The sequence below is a fragment of the Montipora foliosa genome, chromosome 6 (genome assembly GCF_036669935.1).
Source record: "Montipora foliosa isolate CH-2021 chromosome 6, ASM3666993v2, whole genome shotgun sequence".
In the NCBI taxonomy this organism is placed as follows: Eukaryota; Metazoa; Cnidaria; class Anthozoa; order Scleractinia; family Acroporidae; genus Montipora; species Montipora foliosa.
In genome coordinates this window covers 57,074,265-57,099,264 of record NC_090874.1, presented here as the reverse complement: position 1 = coordinate 57,099,264, position 25,000 = coordinate 57,074,265, and the positions used below count along the sequence as shown (strand labels likewise).

At 39.2% G+C, this 25,000-nt stretch overlaps 1 protein-coding gene across 1 annotated transcript; it reads left to right on the top strand.

Moving 5' to 3' along the window:
* Nucleotides 1-801: 801 nt before the first annotated feature.
* Nucleotides 802-24,950, top strand: LOC138005820 (protein phosphatase 1 regulatory subunit 12A-like). Its single transcript, XM_068851998.1, is given in 16 exon segments — nt 802-1,101; nt 1,747-1,877; nt 8,223-8,341; nt 9,733-9,837; nt 11,623-11,674; nt 12,400-12,544; nt 14,798-14,890; nt 15,900-15,958; nt 17,271-17,336; nt 17,940-18,816; nt 21,786-22,244; nt 22,480-22,584; nt 22,992-23,020; nt 24,120-24,153; nt 24,808-24,868; nt 24,871-24,950. Coding segments are annotated over 16 exon segments (2,682 nt in total). The 5' UTR covers nt 802-834.
* The last annotated feature ends 50 nt before the right edge of the window (nt 24,951-25,000 follow it).

Genomic DNA, 25,000 nt, shown 5'->3' with positions numbered 1-25,000 from the left:
GAAAAAATATTTAGTCGGAAAGGAACGCGACCCTTCGACTCAGACGACAATCGTCACGAATGTTCCCGGATAAAGGATTCGAAAATCGGTTACTCAGTTGGTCTCTGTTTGTAAGATCAACGCATTGCAAGACTCGTAGTAAATGCAATTGTGTTTGTAGGTTATCTGCTGAATTCAGACCGCATAGATAGAATAATTTTCTAATTGTCTTACAGAGCTAAATGCGCTCAAAATGGCAATCATAAAAAGAAGGAACTCTTTAATTTCTCTATGTTAGACTATTGTTCTCTACGTCCGTTGTACTCAGTCCATATAAGGAAACAATAAACTTGACCTTATGACTCAAAGATTGGACGTGGACTGCGTAGATAGTCGTTGAAAATGGGAGAGAAAATTACATACTATGCAATTTTTCGGCGGAATTTCATTCTCGATGCGACGTGCTTGAAATTTTTTTCATCTTTGAGGTCACGATACACCGTTTGTTGCGAAAGACTGAGGAGTTTTCTGGTTAGTTATCAAAATAAAGCTCTTCCTGTGCGTGGAGATTTCGCGGAATCTCAAATTGTAGTGTGTTCAATTAAAGCCAGTCATTTACGCGAACTAAAGTGACTGAAAGTAAGCTATGGAAGCAAACAGAATCGTTAGAACCCGAGAAAATGAAAAAGCAAAAAAAAACATACGATTGCCCGCAGTATGTGACGTCACGTTAGTTGCTTGGTAACGCTGTTGACAATTCTAATGAATCGTCATTGGTTCTTGTGGAGCCCACCAGCAGGTCACGTGGCCTCATGCTCGGTCCTCGGGCTGGTCGCTCTGTAACGTCATGGGAAGATGGCGGACCCTTTTACGGGTGGCCAAACATCTAGAGCAAGCAATGCTTTACAGAAGCGCCAAGAATCCCTAAAACGATGGACAACGAGCGAGACAGCAAAAGAATCTGCGGATAGGACTAGAAAGAAGACTAAAATCCAATTCTCGCTTGGAACTGTGTTCCTTTCAGCGGTATCGAGCGGTGACGTGGAGGAGGTGAAGAAACTTTTGGCGAAAGGCGCTGATATAAATCACCAAAATGTCGACGGACTAACCGCGTTACATCAGGTACAGCATCTAGCTTCCCTATCGTAGGTAGAAAAATTGTATAGGAAGCGAAAGCAGTACTTGCGAGAGCGGTTTTTGGACCAGGTCTAGGGTCCTAGCTAGAGCTCAAAACAATGGCCTAATTAACGAATCACTCGCTTCTTAAAACTTTGAACGATTAGAAGAGCTTGCTCTTAGAAAGCTCATTTTTGAGGCGTCGCTTCCATTAAAACTTTACCAGAGATGAGTATCCGTTACAGAGTAATCTACTGTAGTCGTCTCTAAACTTCGCTGTTTGTTGGGAAAATTTCTGTCGGCTTGTTAACGCCTTGAACTATGTCAATGTAGACCACAGCAAATGGATACAAGGAAATCTATGCCAGATTCTTAGGTGGAAATGATCATTTTGCTCTCCTTATTTGAACCTTGGGTTTCTTCTACCCAATACCCACAAATATAATTTATTTTCCAACACTTTTTTTCGTTATTTTCGTACTAGTATTCCTTCGAGTGATCATCTTGAGAGCGAAGGTAGAAGAGAGCTTTCGGGTTTTAAAGTGATTTCAGGTCTTATGGTTACCCAGGTTGTATATTTATATATATCAATAGGTTATTTACATCTGTTTCTAGGACTGCCCACATTTAACCGCTTTTTGTATTCGACAGGCCTGCATAGACGAGAATTATGATCTTGTTAATTTTCTGGTCGATCATGGAGCCCGTTTGGACATTCGAGACAATGAAGGTTGGTCGGCTCTTCATGCAGCAGCGAGTTGTGGTAGCGTCGAAATAGCTCAGTAAGTTTGTGTTTGCTTTTTGCATTTTATTGTAATCTCCTCTCAAACCGGCTTGGCATTGGGTTTGAACAGTGCTGGCCGATCATCTCTCTCTGTTAGCGGCATTTCGTGGACATTTAACATAACCAAGCTACAAATTTTGTCCCAAGGTAGTGCCAATTTGGATCGTGTTTCAAAACATGCTAGGAACTTAGGAATCGATTATGAAAGCTTCTTCGAGTATGTGTGAATTTTGTTCAATTTGAAATGGGTGCCGTTGTTTCGGTAGTTTGTTTGGCGATCTTTCAGCTAAAATAGCGAGGTTTCCTTAATAACAAAGCATAGCAAATGTAGAGTACGTTAAGTCGAACGCTGTTTAATCGTGGGATATCTCTTGTCTAGTCCAGAGATTTTATATCAAATGACCGATGTTGTATGAAATACCTTTGAATCCTTGTATCCAATTCACGCACCACAAAATCTAAACATCAGTTGTCGTTTTTTGTACATGTTCTTTTCCATTTGTTCAGGCTTAAAAATAGATTGGGCTGCAGATTTTCTTATTTCAGTTGACGACCGGCGAAATAAAATCCGTGTTAGAAGCAATGAGATAAGCTTAAATTTATTTGTGCATAATTTAATTTGACGTTTTTTCGTATGTGTATTCTTTATTTTGTGGTTTCGGGAGGCCGGGGTTTCGATGCTCTTCAAAAGTAATCTATTGTATTCCAAGGTTTCACTTTAACCAGACGATGGATCATTCTTTGAGTGAGTGTTGCGAGATGTCAAGAGCGTGACTTGTTCGAAGTACGAAATCTTGTACGTGTGTCATTCTTGATCGTGTGCATATAATTGTTGTTAATATATTTTTAAACTCTGTACACCATTTTTTGGAATTTTTAGCTCCATCCTTGATAATTACGCATGTGTTAAATATCTTTGCATGAGGGATTCGTTGAACAAACTCATGATAGAAACATCGCAGTTCTCTTTGCCAAATGGTTTGTGTCATATTCTGAACCATTCTTCTTAGAGAAGGTTTAAAGGAAAAGTTCGATTGTAATCTTGACTTTGGTTGGGTTTTCAGTAGAATCCAAATAACATTTTCTTGGATAAAATTGTGTACAACATAGCATATTCTTTTTCCTTTATATTTTCTGATAACATTTGTTTCATCTTGTGCACTGTACCTAGCATAGTGTTTTGAAGGCCCTGAAACAAATATTTATCAAAGACAGTAAAAATTATTGTGGCTTTGATAGCTGCCAAAAATCAGTCCTTGCTTAATGATTAGAAATACACCAGTTCACGTTTGACTGGTTCAAGAATTACGATAATTATTTTACCCAACTCCATTTTTTATCATCTTTTAGTTTTTGCATAATATGCTCACTGTAAATCAAATGTCCTTATTTTTGTTAAAAATACTTTTTATTTTTACAAAATTTACTCTAAATTAATCGGTAAGTTAAATGAGATTCTGACATTCTGAGTAAAAATAAATTTGTTAGATGAAAGAACTTTTCAAAATGTAGCTGTGATTCCTCCCCTCCCCCCCCCTTCCAACATTTGTCTTCTTGGTCCAATTCGTTACAAGTGGCTTTATTTGGTGTGAATTGTTCTTGTTTACCCATGTTATGTTGTGTACCAAGTTAAAAGGAACTCTACAGTTTGGTTATTGTTCTCTAACACTACACTATGTCTATGATTATGTCTAGGTTTTTAATTATCTGTATGTGACAGTCTGAAGTTAAATTTTTAGTTTTCTTGTAATTTTGGCATCCTTGTTACAATTTTAGCATTTGAGTAACTAGGCCTGTAAATTTTCTTAAAATGTTTTTTTAAATATTACAATTGATTTAAAAATGGTTTTGGGTAAATTTCATTTGGTTGATTACTGTTGCTCTTGCATTGCGGATGAATTATTCATCTTTGTGGGGCTTGAAGGGGCTATGTCACGCAAAATTGTTATTTCATGACACCCAAAATGCTCCAAAAGTAGAATGAAACATTCCAATAACCACTCAAAACTGTTGATCAACATAACAGAAATACAGCAAAAGGAAAGAGAAGCATGGATGGACACAAATGGACATTGAAACAGATTGCATTTGGGTAACCTTGTAATCTTGAAAAAAGTAAAAAACAATTGGCCCGATGTTTTTCAAGTTTATGGCAAATCGCCTGGATAAAGGTCGTTTTGCTCAGAATCATCTTGTTTATGATGTAACAATAATTTTATCGGTAAAGGATTTCCATTTTACCATTTTTGAGTTTTAAACTCATGATTAACTAAAGATTTCCCCAAAACACCCCAAAACAACGTGACATAGCCCCTTTAAAACTTCCAGTTACTCGTTCCCATTATAATTTTTGCAGTATATTTTGAAAAGGCCAAGTACACGTACAGTGTGTATCAACCAATTTATTCGCTAAGATTTTGTAGTAGTTCTTAAAGTGCTGCATTTCCTTTTTTCAGATTTTGAAAGCGTGTTTGCTTAACACCTGACTGGCAAAATTTTGAGCTTTGATTTTTATCCAAAGGCTGTTTATTTTGAGTGTAAGTTTTAGATTTCACAGTCCGGCATTACTCACATTCAAAACTGACCGATTGGACCTCAGAGGGTTGGATGTAGGGAAAAGTGGCGTCATTTACTCACTAGCTTAAAATTTTCAATGTGTAAATGCAACTTATTATATATGCAAAACACGAGTTTAAAAATGTGAAAGCCGAAACTCCCGTTCTGCATATTAATTTGGTAGCGCACACACACATTGCATTCTCAAACTATTGAGTCTTTGACGTCATTTTCTCCTCAACCCAGCTCTCTCAAGATTTTTAAGTTAGTAATGGTGGACCAATAAATAAGAAAATTCCAGTTAAAATAAACAGGCGGCTTTTTTAAATCAGAACTTAAAACTTGGGGTCATTTAGTGTTTAGTTAACATAGTTTTGAAATCCAAAGAAAATATTTAAGAAGAATTTTTTTTGGTTGTTTAGTAGCACTTAAATAATGTTCACTTTTCTGCTTTAAGGCTGGATTTCCTGTAATTTCTTAACTTAGACTGTATAGTGTAGTTATTTTTACTGGACTGAAATAACATAAACATGTAACTTGGAAGAACTGTTTTTTTTTTCCTTTTGTCTAAGCTGCAGTAACTCTCCAATTTAAGTTGACAGTCACAATTGAATTCGATTGTGGCCTCTTTAAGGTGGAGGTGATAAATGTATCTTTCAAAATGATAGTAATGGACAATTCAAGGGAAAAAGGAGCTCCAAAACCTGTCCCACATGACGTTCCTCTTTTTGTACCACCAATCATATGCATTGCCAGGATCATTGTTAAATTTACTGCATTTTTTGTAAACACCGAACTGGGAACACAATAAATTTTTCAATATTAAATTGCTGCAGTGCATGTAGTCTGCACACACAATTCTAAAGTTCTTTCAATCTAAATTTTCCATGCATGGCTGCATTTCTGCAAAGCTATGTTTGTAAAAAGATTAAACAGCAGGGCTTGAAATTAACGAAAAAATTTTGCGGCAAGATACGAAAATTTAGTCGCAAAATTGTCCCGCAACCTTGTGTTGTCAGCGTTGTAGCAAAACAAATTATGAGCCCACAATACTTGTGTTGAAAGAAACCGCTGTAAATGGTGGATGATATCGAAGGAATGGAGTTGAGCACATAACATCACAGCGAAAGTACGCTACAATTATGCTATCTTCAGATTGAAAGAAAACTCAAGGCGAGAAACAATATAATTTTGTCATTTCTTCATTTATTTTAGTAAAAGGAGCAAAAGCGGCAACTGCTAACCCTTTTGTTTTGAAAGAGTGAAGATGAAAACAAGTCGCAAAACTCTCCAGATATTTTAGGCGCAAAGGGAAAAAATTCAGTCACAAATGCGACTGTATTGGTCGCAATTTCAAGCCCTGGACAGTGTGAAAGCGAAGGAAACTCTTCTAGTGATAGTTAAGCGTGCACATTTTGATGTACTGAAGCATAAAAAAGTAACTTTTAATTACATGGAAAACTAGTGGTGGGAATCGGTTGAGATTTCAGATTCGATCATCAGAAATAATCAGATTGCCAAAAATCTACCAATAAGCATTCCAAATATTTTTCATCTAAATAGAAGTCAAAGTGGGCCCTTCCTTCACTTGATGAAAACCAAAATATTCCCACACTTTCGACCTGGCGTTTCCAGTATAGCAAAAGATCTCCAACTCGTCCATTTTAGCCGCCATGTCTGAGAGAGGACACTGGGAATTGGGGAGAGATTGGGGAGAGCGAAACAAACATTTTCAAGCCAAAACCTTGGATCAGAGGTGACATTATCTTCCTCTGGTAATTTGCAAATACATTTGAGATCTATTTGAAAACTTATTTTGGACGGTAGTGATACTACAAACGCGAAACAGTGAACTTGTTATTTATGTTTTGGTTCAGTTGTTTACGAAATACAAAGTGGCTTAGCATGCCACATCTTTCAAATAAGTGTGAGGTATTTGAAGTGACAAAAACACAGCAAACAGGGTACCGCAAGGTAAACACAGTCAATCTTAGATTATATCTGCTGTTGTGACTTAGAAGTTAAGAATCCATGAAAAAAGACAACTCACACAAGATATTAAACAAACATTTTTATTGATTTTAATACTTTTATTTGTCCCCAATAAATTGCTAATTTTTCGGCGACAATCGATTATGAAAAAAGCAAAATCGATTGTCGCGTCGCTTGCACTTTTCGATCAACTTTCGATTATAATCGATCATCGGGCTACCACTATGGAAAACTATTGTTCAGGTTATTTTACATAGACTAAAAGGGTGCCTTTCATGAACATGCTGCGGCAGTTCTAAGTTTTGTCAACAATTTAGTTTTCCACTGCTGTTATTCGTTGGTGTGCATATCCCACATTGCCACTTTGTTGGTTTCTGTTTCAAACAGTTTGTTAACTGTGACTGCAAATATGATTGGTAACAGTGAAAAACCAAACAGTCCAGATGTTTTGGGAAGATACAAGTACATATGTTTGAACACTCCTTTATTGCAAAAAGGTGCGTTATTTAACCCGTTGACTCCCAGGGGTTCCCCATTGACGAGTAAAATCGTCTGGCGTTAGACAGAGTAAAATACTAAGTCTGGCCGGTTTCGGCCGGTTTGGACGTCAAAGGGTTAACAATCATCTGATGTGTTAACAGGTGTTTACCTGTTAGTCTTAAATTTACATCCACTGGCATACAGCTGTAGGTAGTATTATCCATTCCAATGTGAATTTTGCACCTTTTTCAAAGAGTTTTCTCTTTCAAAATACTACGGACGTAATTTTCACTTACAAGCTACATGGTAGGTTATGGCTAAATTGTCTGGCGGATCGTGCTGTCAATTAAAAGCCTACGGAGTAAACTTGAAATATACCGCGCTGGTTGGATAGTGTCGAAGACTGTTAACAGTCCGTGTGATTGTTGAGTATGCTTCGATCATACGGCTGAAGAATAATTATCTCCTCCACAATCGCTCAGAATGGTGTTGTTCGTTGTGATTTTTTCCCAATTTCAGCAACCGGGTTCGAAAGAGGGCTAAACTCGCTTGGTTTCTGCATTACTTCTGAACAACATTCTCTGAGAAAAGAATGAAGGGGTAGTTTCTAAAGAAACTGTGGTGCTGCGTCGGTGGGGAAGTAGTATACAAAAATTTGGTTTATCAACGGAGTTGATAATGTAAATTGACCACCGTACAGAGATTCTAAAAGCTGACGTTTCGAGCGTTATTCGCTCTGACGAAGGGCTAACGCTCGAAACGTCAGCTTTTAGAATCTCTGTACGGTGGTCAATTTACGTTATCAACTCCGTTGATAAACCAAATTTTTGTATTCTCTGAGAAACTTTGGCAGGCTTTTCTGTTATTCGTATTCCCAGTTGCGTTTGTGCTGTTGGTCTATCGAGGAATCAGTAAAGCGACCAGCTCATTAAATTCTTGATTCCTTTGACTCGATTCTCGACTCAATTGTCGTTCCTCGATCCTTGCAAGAATCGAGGATCAAGTCGAGAATCTAGACTCGTAAGAGACTGTCAGCTTACTTTCGCATGGTACAGTACAAAGTCATTAACCTACAGATTTTCAAATGCAACTATAGATGATTAAGGTTTAATGCACCTGTGGTAGGGATAGGAAACTAGTTGCGTGGTGACAGGCAAAAGGAGAGTGGTAAGAAACTTGTACAGCCAGTAAGAGTGTAACCCGTTTTCTAGGCTTAATTTGCCTTGATTGTGTTATGTAAGTCAACCATTGACTACAGTTTCCTCATTCTAAACCCCTCATGTGTCAAATCCTTGTTATTGTTATATATTTGCAGATGTTTACTTGACCATGGCGCAGATGTTGCGGCGGTCAATAATGAGGGGGAATTACCCCTGGATCTGGCAGAAGAAGAAGACATGGAAGATCTTTTAACAGATGAAATTGAAAGATTAGGTGAGCTTCTCTTCTATCTTGGTCATACAAATTGGGATTTACGTACAATAAAACTCATATCTATTACTCCTGTCATGCTTTCCTTCGATTTCTATGGAATACTAAATAACTACTACCTAATTCTACTTGATTTGTAAAGAGCATTTCCTCCTCGTAGTTATGGTACCTTCATCAATGATGGAAAGGTGTAGCCCGTGGGAATTATATGGAAAGCAAGTTGCTTGGAAACTGGCGAAAGGACAACTGAGGCAGGAATCGAACCTACGACCTCCATAACACATTGGTCGGATGCTCTACCCATTGAGTTACTAGAACTGACTGGAGAGCTAGTTTGTTTATCTAGGTCCTGAATGGACAATGTGTCTAACTGCGGGCTCTACAATGTCATCCGCCTCAAATAAATTCGTGATGAACTTATTAACATTTAGGCGCAAGAATTCACTTGCCTGTACTCTTTGAGCAGAATGTTTTAGACTGTTAAATGTAGTCGACCCAGGGCAAGAGCCATTTTCTTTTGCAATGCACAACGGTACTTAGTTTTTCTCTTGACCAGCTATGGACCTTTGCATCATAAGAAATAATCCCGAGAAAAGAAGGATGTTCAATTAAAGCAAATTTATGTGAGACCCTTGGTTCACAAGACTACCCTGTCTTCATCCGGCATGCTGCTGCTTAAGCTTAATTACAGTTTTAGTTCTTCATTTCCAGTTATTTTTCATACAAAACAGACGATAGTTTTAGAATTCTGTACACATTGTGTGTATGTTACTTTGAATAAAATAGGTGATTTGAAAGAAAGAAAAGATGTCACAAATAGACTAGGCCAAGATGCAAGCATATGCATTTGCAGCTTGCAGGAGACCCTGGTAAAAATTCCAGGGCCGTAGTAGACCACCAGTATCTTGATTTTGATCTCGACTAAATTTCATTATTCTGTGGTGTCGTGGAAAGGGGTTTGTGTACATATACAGTACGTGCAGTTGTGGATCCAGGTCTCTTAAAACAATGCAGCATCTACTGATTGTTCTTGTGGCCTTAGTACATTGTACATGTAGCATCTCAGTAGTTGTATCATTGATAGTAAAAAAAAGGGGATCCAAGGAATAGAAAAACATCTATTTTGTTTTTGGAGAGTAAGTTCTAAGGCACTGGGGCCATTACTCTGCTAGTTTCAGTTTGGTCCTGACAAAACAAGGATTTAAATTTTGCTTTTACTAAAGAAAACCACATAAGTTCCTGCTATCGAAATTGTCGTCAAAAATCCTTATTTAGCGGAAGCTCCGGTATCAACTTTTTGAACAGTCTTTTTTTTTTTCAAATTTGATACAGAGCTGTGCTCATTTAGTTTGCACTGATTCTTGAAGGGAATAATGAGTGTCTTTTTTTCTCAGGAATTGATGTAGAACTAGCTAGAAGTATGGAAGAAAGAGTTATGTTAGAAGATGCTCAAAGTTGGACAAACAGTAAAACAATAAATGAAATGAAAGATAAATCAGGTATTTCATGGTTATTTGAGCATGTTTTGTCTTTTTAATTTTTGTAGCAAAGCTCAGCGCGCCAAAGGCGTGTGTGGAGCACCATGGGTAAGAAAATATGGTAACCCATCTGTGCAAGAAAATTTGGTTTTGGTTACCATGCGAGTGTACAACCCTACTTCCACCCTCCATATATACCAATGTGAAACTCTGTGGTGCGACCTGCATTTTTTGGCGGGAACATCGTTGATATTGGACATCCATGTTATGGTTAATTGACACCTGTCAAAACAAGGTACCTGCTGATCAGTAGCATGTAACCATGTGGCGGGCGCACGTTTGAAGCTCATTGAGGCCAGCTGTTTTTTTTTTTTAATTGAACACTGACCAGGTACTGGTTTTTGATTGGGTCTTGGGCTCTAGCCAGGGTAACTTATTGTAAGAACTAGGAGTTTCAGTGAGAAAGTGAGTGCTGGCGTGGGAACTGGGAGCAGTGACTGGTATTTTTTTTAAAACAGCTGCAAATTTTTGAAGAAAGAGGATACCGGAAATGTGCGTGAAAGTATTTAAAAAGTGAAGAAAGGTGTGCATATCTTTAGCATGTGTCGCAGGCGTTACTTTTTTGTAAGCAAATGGATAATTTCAAAACAATGGCATGTCACTTCATTCTTTGAATTTAAACTTCTGTTCTCAAATTTCTGGCCCCTTTTCAGCAAAAGAGTATCCTTTTGAGAAATGCTGAGCGTAGCTGAGCAAATGTCAATTTAAATTTATTGTCGTGCTTGAGAATAGACTGGGAGCAGTCTCTTATTTTTCAATGACACAGTTGAGCGTGCAATTGCGTGACACGCCTCGTTTTCACCACTAATTTTCATAAAATAATAATTTTACTCATCGTGTGTGGCTCCGAGGAAATAAGAACGACTGCTTGTGGTCTAGCTCGGGAACTGATTTTCTCTTCGCTCAACAGTTGAAGACTTTGAAGAACAATTTGACTCACTGGTCAAAGACTGAACATATACGGTTGAATGATGATCAATGACGACCCACTAGAAAAGTACTTGACTCGAACGCTGTGACTGTAAGATTGCCTTCCACGACGTGTACGTGAGGTTTTTTCGGGTATCAATACCCCGGATAATAGACATGACCCACCACAATCGACTGCGCATGCTTCCGTTCTTACATTCAAATTTTGAATTTTTTTGGCTAATGTCAAGAATAGTATGCTGCCTCGCTAAGGCCCGCCAGCAATAAATAACCTGGGAGCTTTGCTTTTAGGCTTGGCTAAATCTGTAATTATAATTGTAGTATGACTTATGTTAAACTCTCGTGAACTCATCAGGGTAAGAAGGCAGGCACATTTAAAATTGATCATATCGAAGCAGCAAGGCCAAATGAATGTAAAAACATCAAGAATGAGCATTGAAAATTAAATGGCAGTGTCAGAAATGTGCATGACTCGTAGCCTGCGTGTCTGTCAGCAGGGTAGCTGGCGTAGATTGGTAAAAAGGACCATAGGAAGAGGGGAATTTTTAAAATGCTAATCTGTGGGAACGACAGTATGAGTAAATTTCTGTTTAGCCAAAGATTACCAGCTGCAACCAACCACCTGGGAATTCAGTTTGGTGTTATGTTAACTTGTATCCAAGTTAAAAGAGGGCTGATGCTGGTATCAGAATGTTCTTAGACAATACTCCTTTATACATGTATTATTTGGCAAAGTGTACTTGTACCAAAGCTGTTAACTAGTTCCAGTGTGAATTGTTTCTTGGGATAAAATGACTTTTATACATCACTCTTTAGGTGCAACTGCATTACATGTTGCAGCCTCAAAAGGTTATTTACAAGTGATAAGGTGAGCTACATGTACATGTAAGCATCTGCTTTGTTTAAAAAAAGAAAAACAGGATAGGTGTTTGATAACAATTCAGTTGAACTGAGTTGGTGGAAAAGCAAATTTACTCGTACAAAAAGGAACCCGAGAGTACAATGAAGTGGTAAAATGGTGATGCCAAAACTCTAAGCTCATAATTCACATTCAGCATTTAGTGGCCAACTTTGTGTATTACATGTGTGTGACAAAATAATTCCTTACATATCTAACAGAAGAAACAGTAATAGGTCGTCTCCTTAAAGTAACAATCTACGTTAAAATTGGTGCTATTACACTTCTGTTTCAATTTCCCCTTTGAACAATTTGTATAGCAATTTGAAAAAGACAAAAGTTGTCGCTGTGAGTCAAGTTGCATCAAAATTGTTTACAGTGAGGACACTCGAACCACGAACACTTGATATTTGTTTGTACATTTTTTTAGTGACTATAGAATGTGGGCTTGTCCTTTTGACAAGAGTATTTAATGTTTTACACTTACAAAATGATATACATGTAACACTATACATCATAAGAAGAGCCTTTATTTCATAGTCGTCGAAGAAAAATAAAGTCAAGTGTTCAAGGTTCAAGTGTCCTTACTGTAAAAAGATGGAACTCTCACTTTATCAAACCAAATGTTTTTGACACCATTATGTACACCATTGTTAAAAAGTTGAACTTTGGTATACCTGTACTTCTTTTTCCAGTCTTGTGCTTCAACTTGGAGTTGATATCAATGCAAAAGATGTAGATGGTTGGACACCATTACATGCAGCAGTTCACTGGGGGCAGAATGAAGCCTGCGAAGTACTTGCAGAGCATGGAGCCAATTTTAGTGCAAGGAATAAAATGGTAATCAAGCTCTTAATGCAATTTAAGTTATTCTGGTTCTTTGAAATGTTATTATGGGTATCACCAGAGAGGTTAATGGGAAATTATGGTCTAGAAAAAGTTTCTCTAAATTACTAAAACTTTTCCCCAGGAATTCGAAAATAATAATTGCCATTTTGTCCAGTTTCCATTTCCCTGTAAAAATGTGACAAGAATGCTTTGAAGTTGCCTCTTTTGTGACTTAGAAAGCGCCATCTTGGATATGACGTGTTATGACGTAGCAATAGTCAACAAGCATTATGACGTAGCAATAGTCAACAAACATGTTTGACCTTACCACGTTCTTGGTTCCCGAATCACTTTCTCAATTTTGTCTGACCTTTCTGCTCCAAGAAATTCAAATGTAAGATGAACTATGGTAAAATGGTATTGTGGTGCAATAGCTAGTAGGCCAAGTAGGCCATAAGTGCGACAGAAACTCAAGTCACTTGATAGTTGTAGATTCTTTGGTCAATCAAACTAGGCGGCAAAAATCAGCCAGAGCAAATGTAAACAAGACAAAGACCTTGAACATGCGACATAGAAATATTCGACAAGCGTACCTTTTCTTTTTCACTTTCTTTCTTCTGCGACAGCCGTCTTTGATGCTTCAGCAGATGTATAATTTGTTTCACCAATGAAACTTTCGGATGTTGCTCAATACACATAGCAAGGCGTTTTCACAGCAACAATTACCGCTGTTGGTGTTTTACGCTTTCGAGGGGGATGAAACTAGACACGTGTCTTTTGAATAAGAAAACAGAAGATTCCACTGGAAAATGAAAATTTAAAGAGAAGTTTGCCTGCAAAAATAAAACATGGATGGATTCCTCAAACCTGAAAACCTGACTGCTATTATTGTCTGTTCAGGTCTTTCATTTTGCTAAGGAGGACTTCAATCAGGATCTTCAGGTTTATGAATGTTGGTCTTGGTAACATTCGCTTCATACTGAAATCAGGGTTCGTACGCGTCTTGAAAACCCTTAAATTTTGAGAGTGCATTTTCAAGGCCTTGAAAATCTGTGCTCTTCATTCCTGGTCCTTGAAAGTCCTTGAATTTTTTTCTGACCCGCATTTTGAATCTTTGAAAACTTCAGTGAAAATAATCAGCCACTCAAGTCATGTCATACAAATGCGACGAGCTGTGGGGTCGAAAATGGTTACCAGTGCCTTTGCATTATTTTCATGCATGTACGTTATGGAAAATGAAGAAGAATTGTACTGTCAGACCATTTCTATGGGTAAATTCATCTACCTAAGTAAAAAGGAGGTCCTTGAAATTTCAAAATTTGGCCCTTGAAAGTCCTTGAAAAGTCCTTGAATTTTTGGTCTGAAAAAGTGTGCGAACCCTGTGAAATCTCAGTCAGCCAGTCCAAAATATCATTACATTGGACCGAGAAAACTGAATCAAGCAATATATTGACGATTTTCACTGTTATGTGCTTTTCCAGGCAGTAAAATAAACAACTTGATCATGAAAATATAGTGTAGTGAAATTTTGTTAGCTTTATAGACACTACTGAAACGATTTACTCTTACCATTCGATGGAAATATATAAATCTATCGTTTGTTGTAAAGTTGTAACAGGGATCTTGTAGAAAGCCACGGTAGAATAAGACAGATTTAACTTGATTTCTAGGCGTTTAGTTTGCTGCAATGAGCACGGGATAGCATTGCAAGCTCTCTTTCACTTCGTAAACCTGCATATAACTCACATATATCTGTTCTGATGGTGGAGCCAATATTAACACAATTTACCCACTAGATTAAGATTCAAGTCTACAAAGTATCACTCTCCTCGCCTGTGTTTTCCTTGTTTAGATCAAGTACATCTAGTCATCCGGAGAAATCCTTGACTATTGCTACGTCATAGCCTCGTTTGCATTCACAAAAACAAAGATGGTGGATTTCAATTTAGAATTGCCCATTTTTGAAGCATTATTGTTGGCTATTTAAACACATTAAGCTCAAATGAGTGGTCAAGTACATGACAATACAGGTAAAGAACTTTCGATTCAGAAAAACTTTTTCTTGGGTGTACTTTCCCTTTAACTTGGCAACAGATTTGTTTTAGCCATAGTTAACACAGAATTAGTGATTGTCAGACCTTACCTCGGAACAACAACTTCAAGACAGTTCTACAACCTTTACGCACTGTACAGCTCACAACTTGATTTTTTTTTACATTTTGTAATTATTTTGCTTAATAATAGGTTATTTTTTTGTCTCTGCAGGGTTCAACACCTATTGACCTTGCAGAACCAGACATGGTAAAAATGCTTGAAGAACTTAAGAAGAGGCAAAATGATAAACCAAAGATCAATGCTGTAAGTCTCATTCACAAAGATTGCACGAAAGAGCAAACTGATAGTCCAAAACACATAACACATTTATGATTTTAATAGTCAAAGGAAGCCAACATAATTATGATAATTATGAACTCCATAAGCAGTAGTTGCCAGACCTAAGGAAATTCAGCTACTGTAATTGGCTTCTGATTTTGTTTGAATTTCAAACTGTGTTGCATGTGGTTGGGAAGAACTGAATTAAAAAAAAAATATTGTTAACTCACTGACTCCTGAAGCAGCCCCTATTGACTAGTTAAAATCCTCTGGCGTTAGACAGAGTAAAATTTACATGTGTCAAGTGTCACTCCTTGTAGGAGGTAATGGATTGCAGAAGGAATAGTTGTGAGGGCTATACTAATGTGCTTTTTCGTCTTCAGTTTTATTTTTTATAATTTTGTTTTCTCTTTTCCTTTTTGGTTACCGCGCACCGGTAACTCAGTTGGTTGAGCATCGGGCTGTCATGCGGGAGGTCGTGAGTTCGACTCTGGCCGGACCAACACTCGGGGTCTTGAAATAAGTGAGGGGAAAGTGCTGCCTTTGTTATTACATCTGCAAATGGTTAAGACTTTCAAGTCTTCACGGATAAGGACTACAAACCGTAGGCTCTGTCTCACAACTCTTCAATGTTCACAACCCAGTAGGACGTAAAAGAACCCACACACTATTCGTAAAGAGTAGGGCATTGAGATCCTGGTGTTGTGGTCAGGGCTCATTTCATTCATTCATGTGCTGGGTGAGATTGCTAATGGACTGATAGCGGCTGCCAGCGGCGCCTTTATATGCTGATGTCCGATCTCACCCATAGATCCCTTGCTTGTAAAGCGCATTTGAATATTTCAATAGAAAATGCGCTATATAAATTCATTACCATTACCACTGGTTTCTAGGAATGTGTGCATTTTATATTGCATCTGGGTTAGCTTGGAGATGACTTTGTTGTATTGTGCCTTAACATTTATTTTGATTTGCCAATGTATTTCTTCCACAGTCAACAACACCTGTTATTAAAAGCAATATGGAGTTGGGACCAGCCCCTTTAAAGAGACGGTAAGTTCCTTTTCCAACCCAACAAGGTTGGAACGTTACATGAGCGTTTCCCAACCCATTCTATAAGATCCTGGACGGAGTTGTTTGGAGAAATGTTAAGAAGTAAAATCACAGTACCCTGACTAACAAACAGTTTGTGGTCTGTCTGCTGCCTCTTTTACCTTCCATTTGACTTCGCCTTAAAAGTAGGCTTCTCTTTCAACCAAGTTTACAGTTGTACAGAAAAAAAATGTAGGCTTCTCAGCTTCTCATCAGCTTTGCTTCTTAAGTTACTGCCAGTCTACCTTAACACTCATCACTAAATATTTTTTTACAAAGAAAGTGGAATGAGGTCAATCAGTTCTTATGGCATTTGATTTCGTTTGATTGTTTTAATTACTGGTGGCTAGCAGGCCAGAACATTGAATTTAAGGGTAAACGAGGTCAAGTCAGTTGATGGCCACTGTTCTCCGAAGCGTGCAGCATGGTATTTCCAGGTGGTCACGAGTCCAGGTATCAGTCTTGTCCAGAAGGACTAAAAGTTTTTTGATAGCTTTTGACCCATAAAAACCCAAACCTTGCTTCAAACAACTCAGTAAAGGAGTGAATTATTAAATGGAAAAGGGCAGAAACACATATTGACTGTACGCTAGTCATTTAAGAAAATTAAAAGGAAAAAAAAAGAAAAAAACAACCGAAAACGCCTGCAAAATATCGTGACTGTTGAATTTGTGGTGGTTATCACAGCAAAGTTGACAGCTTATCCTGCGAACGGGTTCTCCAATGACTTATTCGGATGTGTTTCCTTTAATTTGTTCTTCGATAGTGCATCATCAAAAGCTACCTATGGCACGAGGCAAATGGGAAGAAGTCAGTTTTCTAAGCATCCTCAAACTCCGTTTCTCTTTACTTTACACCCGAGCAAAACGTGAAAACTCAGTAGTAATTTATTACTTTCCATGTAGTTCGCAACACACATTCCATGAGTAATTGAGTGCTCATTGTTTTCTGAGTTTTGCAGTAAACTATAATATTATAAATAAAGCACTGTATCAATACTTACATGTATTAACTAACAAACATACAAGACTATATTCTCAGACCTCTTTCATAGTGGCAGTCAAGAAAGGTATGCAATCGGCCGCCATTTATGTGAGAGGTCTCGTTTGGAGCTCTATCCTCTGTGCCTCGCTACCCTCTGTGTGTCAGTTCACGAAAACTCTCGTTTTCAGATCAAAGTTAACCCGGCCAGTAACTTCAATTAACCCTTTTCTGTTGTGCGAGTATGATAGTTTTTAATCTAACTGCTTTCTCCTTGTTTTTTTTTTTTCAGTCTTTCTGAGACCTCTCGAGCTAGAATGCTGCGTAGTCAACCCCCTGCTAACAACCCGGGACTTCTGTATGTAAAATTAATTCTAACCGTCCCTACTAACAGTTTAATGCTTTGTAAAAAAAAAAATTCCTTGTTCAAAGGGCTTTCCCTTATCTTGTCTCTTCGATGCTGTACTTGTCTCTTTCTGGTTGTGAGATGAAGCTTCTTGGTTTTCTCGTTGTTTCTTCTCTGTCTTTCCTTGCGGACTGGCACTCAACTAAAACGAAAACGAGAGAGTAATCGTCGTGTAACTTGGCACATTAATTTGGCCATCCGAAACAAAACCAATCGTTTCAGTAGTATGGCAATTTGGAGATTCAAAGCGTTATCAGATTCTCCATCTGAGCTCAACTATTGTGTACTTTTGTAGACTGCATACGGGCTTACCTGGCTCCTGGCCAGAACAAATACAAGGACTTGCTTTGGCTTGACAACACAGTCCAACCTAGTCCTCTTGGTAGGTCGGTCTGCGGTCTGCAGGGGTTACTCACCAACTGGATGAATCAAACAGTTGAATTCTCGGTGCTTGTGCCAGTCCTGCAAAACTGCTATTCACTGCAATTTCTGCGTGGCTTCTTTATTTCGTAGGAGCTCCATAACAAGAATAAAGGACCAAAACCTTTTTCTCAGGGACATCAACCAGGAGAGAGCTCAGATGGAGGCGAGCAGGGAACAGATATCCCCGAAGAACAAGCTGTCTAAGCCACCTGGTTTCTCCGAATCCCCCAAAGAGGACAAAGAAAACGAGCAGGAGAAACGGGACGGTTTCAGCAAAGACGACAGCGGAACGGAATCAGACATCGAAGGGAGTTCTGAAGAGGATAGCGAAGAAGACTCGGAGGAAGAAGAGGAGGAAGAAACAACTAAGCCGACAGTAAACTCTGTCGCTCCTAGGGCTAAAGTCACGGTAAATTCTGTACCATCAAAACCTACGGTAAATTCGCTCAAAGAACCCGAAGATGAATCTGAATCAGAGGAGGAAAGTGGTAGCGAAACAGAAGCGTCCTCCGAAGAGGACGAGGACGAGGACGAGGAGGAAGAGGAACCGCCCGTCAAACCGGAGTCTCGAACAAGCTCGACAACTTCTTTGAGAACGATTTCGACAACTCGTGCGCAGAGTGCACCATTTAGTACGTCAAATTCAGGGGTGGGGGGTTCATCAAGGCTTCTCAAGTCCCCATTTATAGACAATGATAAAAAGGCCAGTAGTCCTTCTTCACCCGTTTCAAAAACTGAACCTTCAAGATTTTCTAGGTTAACTGGTAGAGAAGAGAGTAAGGAAGAACCAAAGTCGCGGTTTGGGAGCTACCCAACACGTACAACCGCATCGACAACTTCTAACACGACGAGCACCACTACCACAAGCATAAAAGGGAGGACGATCTCTACACCGAGCGAGGACACTCCATTCAGGGGAACAAGAGCTAAGAGACCTGAAGACGAGGAGGAGATTAAGAAAAGCAACGATGTTACTCACAGGAGGGCCGGTGGAGATGACGAACGGAAGGTAAGGGTGTACTGTTGGGTCCTAGCGTTTGGTGCGTTGTTGTTGATGTTCTTATTTCAATCATGCGTACGGGGGCCATATCATATTTGTAATAATTTGCTTGGTTTCTCAAGGCGTATCATCGCTAGACGTGAATTCAAATAACTTGCTGCGCGCATTTCGCGGCCACCCCCGACCTCTGTCATCGCCTTTCACGACAATTTCCAAACGACAGGGGGCTTTGAAAATTTGAAGTGGCAACTAGTATTGGCTTCAGAGAATTATTCAAAATCTGGCCACATAAGTACACGTTCAGGTTGATATAAATTTGGTCAAGTTGTAAAACGGAAAAAGATAGGGAGAGGGTTTGTCACTCGTCAGTCGTGATATTGCCCATGTGTTACCCGACCGCACATACATGTATTGCCAATTGTAGAGATCCAGTGTCCACTCAAACGAAGAGGATTATCTGAAATAACATCATCAACAACAACAACAACTGAAATATCAGTTTCTAATTTTGAACATTTATGCAGGTATGTAGAGTGTATCTTGAGAGATTTCTATTTAATTCCGTTGACACTTCGATTCGAGTTTTAATTCAAAAAAAAGTTGTTAGGGTGGCGAGGGAGGTTTGTCTATTTTGTCCTTTTTACGTAAGTAGCTCCCTATGCATAATTAATGTACAACGCAACTTGTTTGCTCAAGTGGCACCAAATAAAAACGAAAAGGCGACCCAAAATTCGTCTTAAGAATCGCTGGCTGTCATTAACCGTAGTGTTCCGTGGAGACCCATTGCTTCTCTGTTTTGGAGGAAGGTCTTTGTGGCAGTGTTCATTCTTTGACCCCGTGATGTCGTATCTCATGCGCCGTTACGATCCATCAAATTATGGAAGCTCAACCGGGAGAATACAGGTAACATTTTTCGGAGAGATTTAAACATGAAGTAGCAATAATTTCTTAGGATTATGAAGAAAATGTATTGTACGAGGGTTTACTGGGGCAATCAACCGGCAAAATATTCGCTATTGCGTTAAACGGGCTTAAAAAGTCGCTTGCATTTGTACTTCTTCGTTAACACGGTGCCGAATTCAGTAACTTATTCTGATATTTTTTTATCGAACAGTCTGCCTTGGTTTGTCGCATATCTCGTGCCAGCTACTGTTAAAAGAATCGCCGGTCAAATGGCGTAGAAGACAATCACTCGGCTTCTGTTGTCGAACAGTCTTTTAGCTCTGGTAACTTTCGGCCATGTCTACGGAGTTTTATAAGATGCTCTTCAACATGTTTGGGCTTGCAAAAGTAGCGGTTCATTTTTAACCCGCTGCATTACTGATTTCATCTCTGGGATTTTGTTCACGAAATGTCTTGTCGGGAAAGGTTTGAATTTTATTTGAATTACGAGGTAATGTTGTCAGTGAAGCGTATCTCTCGGCAGAACAAATAAACACGAAAAGGTTCACCAAGGAAGGGATCTATTCAGAGTTGTTATTCATCTGCTTTCTGCAAGCTGGCATTTTTAAGAATCGCATCTTAGTTTTGATGTTCTTCCTCAAATTTGAATGTAGATAATCTATGCGATAGTCGCAAATGATGTTGTCCATTTAAGTGGATAATTAGTATGTATGTTTTAAAAATTCAACAGGGTTATTCACACCCAGTTTTTGCGGTAGTCGTCTGTCATCAGCCTGCAGAAAATTCGTGGTACATCTGCGTTTTTATTTTATGGCTACTAAAGGGCTGGTGCACGCATTTATTCTTATGTCTTCTTACAGCGTCTATTTGCATTTCTCGCGCTGTTTTGCCCATCAGACATGAATTTGCTGCGGGGGTTTTAGAAAATTTGAGCTTGTTTGGTAAATATGTCAAGTCGCGTTGGGAATGTAAATTCACTTCTTGGTTTTATTTGCATCTGTTTTACGGTACAGCTCGTTAACGTTGGTACAAGTTGATCTCAAGATTAAGAACGCACTCTTTCGTGCCGTTTGAGGGTTTCATCTTTCTGATTTGTGAATTTAGCAATATAGACAGACAGAAATAGGAACAGACCAAGATGCAACATTGAGCGCTTTTCATGCCAGGGTCATGGCTTATCGGGCTGAGCTATTTTGACGCAGTCTTGCTTTTTTTTCCTTAAAGACCCTTTTGTTTACATGTTTCCGTCGCTTGCTCAATTAAATGTCAGTGGAGTGGATGTATTTCCAATAAATAAAACCATTTGTAATTGCGCACGGTCTGGTAGGTTGACTCCGTTACTTTAATTTTCTTTACAAAGTAAGTGTGAATGTGACCTTCGCTCGCGTTTTGGGATATCACGTGTCACTTTCCTCCTCCCTCAAAGGAAAAATATCCTGACAGCTTCAAACTAACTTGGGCTCCAGGCGTCCGTTTGTCGGTAGCCCCAGAATATCCGGGGCCTTTTTTTTTCCGGGTATTTTGTATTTTAATTAAGGTCGGACAAGTTTATGGTAGTGGTTTGTAGGCTCATTAAAAGGTTCATATGTTCTTGTTTGGGATTTTGTATTTGTGCAGTGTTGCAAAAATGAAGCCTGTCTTGTTTCCAGCAGCTTTTTGCTACTTTAAAAGAGTTTCTGTTTTGGGCCTTTCGTTTCATGTGAAGCTGCCCTGCAGCAGTGCGCGCGCGCCGGATCATGCAGGGCTATGGAATGAGTTTGAAGAAGGTGGTATAAACCCCTCTGGAGCCGAGATCTGTTTTAATTAAGTACACCCAAACACTTGGTTTTAATCTCATGACTGCTATGATTCTCTGTCTCCCGAAAATTACATAGCCCGTCCCATGCATTTTGATCAAAGAACTCATTCAATTCATTTCAGTTCTATTTTAGGAGCTGTTCGTACTTTACCAAAGAGGTCCACAATAGACTTCTGTTCTCCATTATTATTGTATTTGTTGTCACATGATGCGAAAACCGAATTTCCTTTGTGTGGCATATTCTGGGTGGCTTGTTCATCAAATGCTTTTGTTTCAGGAAACTTCCGTGCGAGGGTCGAGAGACGAAACAAAAACAAGTACTCGACCTTACTCCACTACCGACTCGTTTCTAAGCCGCCGAAACAAGATAAGCGGTACAGGAGACGAAAAGAACGAGCCAGACGGTCGTAGCAAGCAGCCAACTGGAAAGAACAACGAGGAAGTCGAGTTACCTGCTTGGAAGAGGCGGCTTCAAGAGCGAGAGAAGGAAAGAGAAAGGGAACGAGAAAAGGAGAAGGAAAAAGAGCAAGAGCGGGAAAGGGAAAGGGAGAAACAAAGAGAAAAAGAACGGGAAAGTGAAATGCCCAGCTATCGTCGATCAAGGCTAACCGAGAGGGAGAAAGAGAAAGAGAAGGAAAAAGACAAAGAAGAGAAAGAAGAGGATGATTCATCTCTGTCAGCTGCAGCACGCGCCGCCGCGCGTCGAAGGAGACTAAGGGAGAAACGCCGCGCAGGGGTGAGTATCGTATCTCTTGAGAAAGCTCTCATCTGATCTGCTGAGGTCTCCCTGTTATTTGAAGGGAAAATGCAGGATGTAGCCCGCTACCTTGTCAATTTGTCGCTTGCTTAACGAGTCGTGTCGTTTGTAAGCCTTAGCTAGCAGTCCTTCCACCGCTCCATAAGTTAACGGTGGAATAATTGTTTGCACTTTGTACTCAGGAGGTACTCATAAACTCCCGTGCGTTTTTCAGAGCGACGAAGATGAAACCGAAGATGTTAAGAGGAACGACACTGACGAGAAAGCTCCAGGTGCTAGCAGGAGAAGGTCCCAGGAAACGAGAGCAGAGGATGCGAAGGTAACTGAGTGTGCTGATTGCAATAGTAATTTTACCACTTCAGATTTGTGGGAAGACCGAGATTTTATCCGGGACCGGGGAAACGGTCTCAACATTAAAGGAGGGAGATCAAGTATTCATAGGCGTCATACTGGGTGGGTGCAGAGCCATGCCCGAGAGAAGAGGTCGGATTTGAAGTAGATATTCTTCCTCCAGTTTTTTTGTGAATGCCTCAGACCTGTTCTTCAAAGTCTTTGCATGCTTGCTGGGGCTTAGGTAGAGGTTGAGGACAAAAGGCCTGTAAAAATATGAAGAAATGGGATTCCAGCCTGGGAGAGCTTAGAAGCAGGGTTCACCAGAGGGGAGGTGTTTGTTGTAGTTTAGGCGAGTGGCTGTGAATCATTTTTTCTGGCTTCCTTCTGTTTCAGAGCATCACGGACAGAATAAGAGCCAGCAGGTTTGTCTTAAAGTGGCCTGTCATCTTAAGTTAAAAAATATATTTAAGTTTTTGTGTGAAACAGTAGTTTCAAGAGAAGGCAAATCAGGAACATAAGAACCGATAACTGGGGCAATATTGGAGTAAAGTACATTTTGCAAGACATGAAATTGCTCTACTGAAATGTGCTGAGCTGTTGCGTAGGTAACATTTGTTTTCAGGTCTAGTTTCTGTAGGACCAACCGTTTTCCTTGCTAACCTTAAATCATTAATTTCCCTATGAGAGAATTAAGTTAAAGTGGACAGTTGAGGTGGCAAGTGGTCGCGGCGAGGTAATTATCCACCATTAGCCACCGACACTGAGGCCAATAGTTGTTTTAGTTTATACTGAATCAGTGAGATAATATAGCACAAAAAGGAATTTCAACTCGTTTAGTCCTGCAATGATTAACAATACTGATTTTCGGACGTGAACCCCGCGTTAGTCGCTCGGAGACGAATAGCAAGGATATTAGGAGTTTGAGAAGCCAATCAGAGCGCGCCTTCAATGCTATCCACTGTTTTAGATTATACTAAATTGGGATATAGAGCGTTTTCACTCACGTGACCAGCAGCCATATTGGATTACTGAAACAAAGAAGGTATTTGCATAAAGATAGAGTTCAATTCCCGGAGGATTAGTTTGGTACACCATCATGGCTGCCATTCCTTGTTTTGGAACACCAACATGGCCACCGTGACGTCATGTGAACACGCTCTATTTGATAACGGACAGAGAGGAACAGAAGCCCGGAAATGTTGCCATGGCTATATAATAAATTTTGCCATCCTACACCGTTCTCGAAGCTCTTTCTTAAGTTTTTCAGAGATTAATCATTTTTTGATTCTGTGATTTTTTGTTATTTAGTGAAACCACTTGTCAAAGTCATCACATATCCTAAACCAAATAAAATCTTCTAAAATGCAAAATCCTTTTTACCTTATAGGCACTTAAAACACCTTACTCCTTTGCACAACTATCGTTGTTCTTATTATATATATTGTATTCGGGGTAGTGTGGAAACAGGTGTTATATGTCGATTGACAAAAAAAATTGTTTTTTCTATTTTTGTGTTTGAAGGACGGATGCTAAAGGACCTTTTGGTACATCCAAGGTACTGCTATTTCTTCATTCGTGAAAGGTTAAGGTGGCCAGTCTTATTGTAGCCGTTAAAAGGGCTACGTCACATTATTTAGGGTGTTCCGGGCAAATCTTTAGTTAATCACGAGTTGAAAACTCGAAAATGGTAACATGGATTCTTTACTGATGAAATTGTCGTTACATCACAAACAAGATGATTCCGAGCAAAAACGAACTTTATCCAGGCGATTTGCTATTGACCGAATGCATAAATGGCCAAAAAGGCATTCTTTTGTTTATGTGCTAATTATACTCAGTAGCCTCGCTCCCAATTAACATTTTCTTTTGTATTTTGTCAAGGAAACGAGGCTAGTGAGTTTACTTAGCACATAAACAAAATAATACTTTTTTGGCCGCCATTTGTGCATTCGGTCTGTAAACTTGTAAAACGTCGGGCCGACATTTTTTGTTTGCATTTCCATTTGTGTCCAACCATGCTGCCCATTTCCTTTTTCTGTATGTGTTTTATGTTGGTTCAAACAGTTTTAGGTTAATGATTGCAATGTTTCATTCTACTTCTTGGGCACTTTTGGTTGTCAATTGAAACTACGTCATTTGGCGTGATTAATAGCCCCTTTTAAAGACTAGGAACACTGCACCCTGAACGAGTTTTTTTGGTTTCCAACAGGCAAATGCCATCGCCGAAACGGATCCCAAAACAGGTTGAAAGATTAAAACGGCTACTCAAGAACACAGCTTGAAGTTCAAGAGTACAAGATTAAATTAGAAAAAGCTTTGCAATTGAATAAGTTGAACGCGATGTCTCTGTAGTTTCTGGTAAGGTCATGGCGGCGAAGGAGGATATCTATTGGTAACTTTGC